At 45.2% G+C, this 7,437-nt stretch overlaps 1 protein-coding gene across 1 annotated transcript; it reads right to left on the bottom strand.

Moving 5' to 3' along the window:
• On the bottom strand, positions 5,328-6,908 carry LOC110435871. Its single transcript, XM_021461956.1, has 2 exons — positions 6,070-6,908; positions 5,328-5,904 (listed from the first exon to the last, which is right to left on the bottom strand). Exons 1-2 carry the CDS (start codon positions 6,906-6,908, stop codon positions 5,328-5,330), a joined length of 1,416 nt encoding a protein of 471 aa, XP_021317631.1.

The raw sequence follows: 7,437 nt of genomic DNA, 5'->3' as shown, positions 1-7,437 counted from the left end.
TATTGAAGTTTCAGTCCTCTAATTAACCGTGCGAATTATTGAATACTATAGCAACTAGCAAGCAAAAAGCTAAGCTTTTTACCTGGACGAAGCAGTCGTGGAAGAAGAGGCGGAGGATGGAGGCCCCCATCCGGGGCTCCTGCTGCACGGCGGCGGCCATGCCGGAGCGCACGATGCTCTGCAGGTTGGGGCAGCTCGCGTCGTAGAACGTCGGCGACAGCTGCTGCGCCATGGCCGGGCCACCGCCGGGGGCCGCACCGCCCGCGCGTCCGGCAGGCCGGGCCACCGCCGGGGGCCGCACCGCCCGCGCGTCCGGCAGGCCGGGCCACCGCCGGGAGCCGCGCCGCCTGGACGCGCCCGCCAGGGGGCTGCGCGCTCCTCCCTGGCCGGGCCGCGCCGCCCACGCCCTTGGCCGGCCAGGCCGTCGCCGCTCGCCGAGGCCTCGCCCAGGCCGGCCCGCCGCGCCACCGGAGGAGCCCCGCGCCCCAGGCCGGCCTCGGCTGCCGCGCGCACCCTGGCACAGCCAGGCCGCCGGGGGGGCAGACCACGCGCCAAGCCGCAGGCACCGCCGCGAGCCAGGCCGGCCGCGGGCGGGCCGCGCGCTAGGCCGCGGGCGCCGCCGCCCCTGTGCCCTGGGCCGGCTGCAGGCAGGCCTCGTGCTCTCCCCATGGCCACCTCCCTTCTGGTTTCCTGAAGAAGAAGAGGATAAGGAAGAGGGAGAAAAAGGGAAAGGAAAATGGATGGGGTTAGGGTTTACCCTTTCCATTTATATGTTCTTTGGGCGAATCTGAGCCGTCCATTGTGATGGATGGCTACGGTTGATTGGGCCGATCAGTTCAGCCCATGGAGGATGATTTTGGCCCAAGCGGCCCATTTAAGATGGGCAGCGCATATTTCTTATTTGCGCAAAATAGTGATGCTTTTTAATTTTAATTCATGAACAAATTTGGTTTTTAGGCTAATTTTATGGTTTTAACATAAAAAGTGATAAATACCAAAGTTGTTCAACTCATCATGATCTACAACTTTGATGTTGACCATTTCTTCATTTGAGAAAATTTGAACCTTTCAAATTTAAATTTTTTCAAAAACAACGAGTTCGAACAAAAATTTGAGACCCAAAATGATTTTAATATAAAAAGTCATGAATACCAAAGTTTTTCAAATCATCAATATCTACAACTTTTATTTAGGCCATATTGTCATTTGACAAAATTTAAACCTTTGAAATTTGAAATTTCTCAAAAACAACGAGTTCGAACCAAAATTTGAGATGCAAAATGACTTCAACATGAAAAGTGATGAATACCAAAGTTGCTCAACTCATCAAGATCTACAACTTTTATTTTGATCATTTCTTCATTTGACAAAATCTTAGTATACATTGTTCACTAATCTTACACATGTCTCATAGTTTATTAAACCACATAAGTGATGTGTCACATTTGTGAACAATGTTATTACCACTTTATCATATCAAGAAATGACCAATAAAAAAGTTGTAGATCTTGATGAGTTATTCAACTTTGGTATTCATCACTTTTCCTCATTCGATAATTTGGGGTATCAAAATCGTGTTCGAAGTTGTCTCTTTTTTTTTTAAATTCAAATTTTGAATTGCTCAATATTGGAATATGTAAAGATTGACAAAAACAACTCAATAAATTGATAGAGAATGATTTTAGAAAATTTTACAAAAAACAATCATCTCATTTGGAGTTAGTATGAGGGAGAAAAACTAGTTACAAATTTTATCCGCAGATTAAAAAGAGAAATCACACTATTCACTATGATCATGCACTGATCATCTAGAATAGTGTGATTTTTCTTTTTAATCTGCAGGTAAATTTTGTAACTAGTTTTTCTCCCTCATACTAACTCCAAATGTGATGATATTTTTCTCTAAAATTTTCTAAAATCAGGATCTACAATTTTAATGTTGATCATTTCTTCATTTGACAAAATTGGAACATTTAAAATTTGAAATTTTTCAAAAACGACGATTTCAAACCAAAATTTGAAACCCAAAATGATTTCAACTAAATAAGTGATGAATACCAAAGTTGTTCAACTCATCAAGATCTACAACTTTGATGTTGACCATTTCTTAATTTGACAAAATATGAACCTTTGAAATTTGAAATCTTTCAAAAACGATGAGGTCAAACCAAAATTTGAGGCTCAAAATGATTTCAACACAGAACGTGATGAATACCAAAGTTGTTCAACTCATCAAAATCTACAACTTTTATTTAGGCCATATTGTCATTTGACAAAATTTGAGGCTTTGAAATATGAAATTTTTGAAAAATGATGAGTTTAAACCAAAATTAGAGACCCAAAATGACTTCAACATAAAAAGTGATGAAAACCAAAGTTGCTCAAATCATCAAGATCTACAAATTTGTTGTTGACCATTTCTTAATTTGACAAAATTTGAATGTTTGAAGTTTGAAATATTTCAAAAATGATAAGTTTGAACCAAAATTTGAGACACAAAATGATTTCAACATAAAAAGTGATGAATACCAAAGTTGTTCAACTCATCAAGATCTACAAATTTTATTTTGACCATTTCTTCATTTGATAAAATTCAAATATTTGAAATTTGAAATTTTGAAAAAGGACAAGTTTGAACTGAAATTTAAGAACCAGAATGATTTCAAAATAAAGAGTGGCGCAACTGCTAACCTTGGGCACCACTCAGACATGTTCTATTCCACCATTGGCGATTTTGTTCCTTGGAAATTATACAAATATAAGAATAAATTAGTAAAAACTACCACATTAAACCAAAACAACATTGTAGCTCAGTTGGCAAGGACACAACTCAAACTGCTGGCGTCCTAGGTTCAAACCCTCACACTATTTTTTTCTTTTTCTGACTTATTTCGAATTGGGCGGGCTGGTTCTAAATTGGGCCTTTTTTTCTTTTTCTGACTTATTTCGAATTGGGCGGGCTGGTTCTAAATTGGGCCAGCGTACAGCTAGGCTGAAGTTCTTCTAAAAAAACTGGGCTTAATACATATAGGAAAAACAAACAGAAAAACAACTAGATGAACCATGGCACCCACTTGATTAGGTGGCAGTTTTTCTCAAAAAAAGATTAGGTGGTAGTTTGCCAAGTGGACCCATATTGCCACCTCGGATTGTAATACACAAAAAAATTCAATAGAATATTTTATGACTTATCATATTTGTCACAATATACCATTTTCTATATGACAATAGCAAATTGATTGTTATGACATGAGAAATAAAGTCACAAAATGTTATTCTACTAGCACTAAGGCATTTTTTATGACAAAAATTAACCAAAGTCACTAAGTCTAGCTGTCTCCACAAAAAAAGTCATAAATTGGTCAAAGTTGTGACTATTTTGTCCAATGTCATGGGAAAAAAGTCATAAGATGACTGATTTCTTGTAGTGACGTGGGCACCGGACGCTCACAGGGAGCCACCGGACGCTCAACCCCCAGCGTCCGGTGCTCAGGCGTCAGCCACGTGTCACTAGTCGTTTGAACTCGACCGTTGCCGGCAACGGCTACCACGCGCTCGCGCCTGACACAGCACCACCGGACACTCAACTAGTCCACACCGGACGCGTCCGGTGCACACCGGACTCGTGCGCAGAGAGCTCTGCAAACTCGCAAGGTCACCGGACGCAAGCCACTGGACGCACCCTGAGCGTCCGGTGCTCACCGGACTCATGCGCAGAGAGGGTCGCCAAACCGCCTGCACACCGGACGCTGAGCACCGGACTCTCTCCGGTGCGTCCGGTGCACTCTGTTGCACCCGACAGCACACCGGACGCTAAAGGCCAGCGTCCGGTGCCTCCGCACAGAGCGTCCGGTGAGTGTTTCCAACTGAGAAACACTCCCGCGACTTCTCCAAATTTCCCACCTGCGCAATAGAAAATATGCACTTAATTTTCTCAAAAGCGCCGAATCCCGCCCACCTCTCTCAACCCTAGGAACTCCACCTCCTTTGCAAATGTGCCAACACCACCAAGTGTACACCACCATGTGCAAGTGTGTTAGCTTTTCATAAACATTTTCCCAAAGGAGTTAGCCTCTCAAACTTGCCACGCCACTCGATCCTAACACGTATGCAAAGTTAGATCGCTCAAGTGGCATTAGATGACCGATATGCAAACAAGTTTGCCCCTCTTGATAGTACGGCCATCTATCCTAAATCCGGTCATAAACTTCTCTACACACCTATGACCGGTGAAATGGAAATGCCCTAGGTTATACCTTTGCCTTGCGCTTTCCATTCCATCTCCTCTAAGGTTGATGCAACACATGCACCAACCAATCAACAAATGATATGATCCACTTCATATCATCACGTGACCGTATTGGTTCATCGATCTTGACCTCACTTGCTCTTCACCATTGCCTCGGTCCATCGGCGCCAAGTCTTGCTCAAGCTTCACCGTCACACGCGGTCCCTCGCTTCAAAGCCTCTGACTTGCCCTTCACTCTTGCAACCGGTCCATCAAGCCAAGCCTCATCTTGATCTTCTCCACCTTGGTCACATGACTCCATGTCATGTCTCATATGCAATGAGCTCCTCCATCATCACATAATCACCTGTGGACTAAACTCCTGTGTATCTCACATAAACACTATTAGTCCACCTAAGTTGTCACTCAATTACCAAAACCAAACAAGGACCTTTCACATACGTGGGAATTGCTTGAGCCACTGCCTTTATCATTATTTCTTTACCTGCATTTGATAACAGCTTCTCTTTCCAACCTTGGATTCTTTGCCATACCCTCTCCTTCAAATAACTAAAAATTTCCACTTTGTTGTTCCCGACATGTATTGGCAGTCCCAAATATTTATCATTAAAGGATTCCCTGGCAATCCCAAGCTTCTGCATCACCTCTACCTTACAACTTGCCCTTGCATTCTTGCTAAACAAAATAGCAGATTTTTCTTTGTTGATCACCTGTCCTGAACACTCCGCATACAAATCCAGAATACTCTGGAGTTTTGTTGCATCTTCCCCGTTTGCGCGAACTAGGATCAGAGAGTCGTCGGCAAACAGCAGGTGAGAGATGCTTGGAGCCCCTTGACAGATTTTCACACCTCCAATTTCCCCCATAGCTTCAGCTTTTCTCAACAGGGCGGAGAAACCCTCAGCACACAGCAGGAATAAGTACGGTGATAGAGGGTCACCTTGCCTTAGCCCGCGTTCAGGCATTATTTCCTCCGTCAGAGACCCATTAATCTTGACCTTGTACTTCACGGAGCCAACACACTTCATTATGAGCTCTATCCACACATGGGAGAAACCCATCCTTGTCATTATATCTTTTAGAAAGTTCCATTCCACTTGTCATATGCCTTACTCATATCCAATTTAATCGCAGCATAGCCAGCCTCTCCCCTTCTCTTATTGCGCATGTAGTGGAGGATCTCATACGCTACCAGGGTGTTATCAGAAATAAGTCGACCCGGAACAAAGGCACTTTGTGCTGGAGAAATAATCTCTGGGAGAATGACCTTCGGTCTATTTGCGAGCACTTTTGACACCATTTTGTACAAGACATTGCAGAGACTGATTGGGCGTAGATCCTTTACTTCTTCAGGGTTTGAAACTTTCGGTATAAGAGCAATTGTTGTGTCGTTCCAACCATCCGGAAAATCTCCGCCCGCTAGGACTGCCATCACTTCCTCTGTTACTTTGTTCCTGATTAAATCCCAGCACTTCTTGTAGAAGATCGCCGGCAAGCCATCAGGGCCAGGTGCTTTCAAATCACCAATACTGTTCAAGGCCTTTTCTACTTCGTCAAATGAGAAAGGCTTGCACAATTGCTCGTTCATTTCACTTGTCACCAGCGGCCCAACAGCATCTAGGAGGTGCTGGGTTCTGTCAGCAGAACCCGACGACCTGAAAAGGTTTTTAAAATAGTTAGAAATCACCGCCTTCTTTCCCTCCTCCGTCTCCTCCCACAACCCCGCTCCATTCCTAAGTCTTCCCACTCTATTCCTCCTCCTCCTCTCCGAGCACGTCGCATGGAAGAATCATGTGTTTCTATCTCCTTTCTCCAGCCACTTAACATGAGCTTTTTGTCGCCAGTAGATATCCACCTGCTCCTCTAGCCTATCCAGCTTGAAGCGTAGGATCTCCTCCCTTGTCACTGCCTCCTGGATTAAAAACCCCGCCCTACACCTTTCCAACTCAACTTTCACCTTTTTAATTCTTCTCTCCAAGTCCCCCAGAACATTTTGACTCCAATGTTTCAGGCTAGACGCAACTCCTGTTAGAGCACCCATCACTTTAGAGTCCTGTATTGCAGAACTCTGCTTCCAAGCCTCCTCTACTACCTTCCGAAAATCCTCTTCCTCTAGCCAGCAGGCTTCAAAATTGAAGCCCCCTCCATTCCTCCCGCACAGTGGGCCATCTCGTTTCTCCACAGTTATAATAACTGGTCTGTGGTCGGAGTGCCTTGGATCACCATTGAATACCCTTGCTGCTGGGAACAGACCACGCCATTGAGAGTTTGCAACAGCCCGGTCCAAACATTCTCTAATGTAGCCCTCCACCCGGTGATTATTGTTCCTCCAAGTGAAAACATCTCCAAAAAAACCCAGGTCCTGCAGCTCACATGCCTCCAGAGCTTCTCTGAACTGGTCCATATGAGACTGTGAGCGGCTTCTTCCACCCTCCTTCTCATGATTATATAAGATCTCGTTGAAATCACTAGCACACATCCAGGGGCCATCACTTGGAGTAGATAAACCCTTCAACATCTCCCATGTGCGAAATTTTTTGTCCCCCTGGGATTCCCCATATACTCCAGTAAACCGCCACACTCGTCCATTAACATCCTCAATATCTACATCAATGTGAAGCTTTGATTTGCTTCTCAGCGTCACATTGATCCCCCTCATCCACAACACTGCAATTCCCCCCCCCTTTTCCTACCGAGTCCACCACCACCATGTCTCCCATGTTCAGAAAGCATCTGACTCTCCTCATGCCTTTCTCGTCTTGTTTTGTTTCTGACAAGAAAAGCACGTCCACCTCCTCAGCTTTTTGGAAGCCGAGGAGCCCCCGAACTGCCGGGCGGTTTCCCAGACCCCGGCAGTTCCAAGCTGCTATTTTCATTTCTGCTCGCAGAGCTGGTTCGCCAGCTCCGCTTTCTCCAAGTGGTCTTCGCTTTCCTCCACTAGGCCCCCCTTCGTTCTCTTCTCTTTACCCTGTTCATCTGCCTCCATGTCACTGTTGCACCTCATCCCCCAGTGATTTTCAACTCCTTCCCATCACTTTTCCCTTCCTGCTCCCTCGCTAGCTTTTTATACTTCCCCTTCTTCCGAGTCTCCTGCACCTTCTCATCCCCATTCACCTTTTCCACAACCTCTCCGCCCATTGCCACATCGCGACCTAGCAACCCGGTCTTCTCCGTCGCACTCGCAGTCC

This window comes from Sorghum bicolor, chromosome 5 (assembly GCF_000003195.3).
Source record: "Sorghum bicolor cultivar BTx623 chromosome 5, Sorghum_bicolor_NCBIv3, whole genome shotgun sequence".
In the NCBI taxonomy this organism is placed as follows: Eukaryota; Viridiplantae; Streptophyta; class Magnoliopsida; order Poales; family Poaceae; genus Sorghum; species Sorghum bicolor.
The sequence above is the reverse complement of the archived record's forward strand: the minus strand, read 5'-3'. Positions and strand labels throughout refer to the sequence as shown.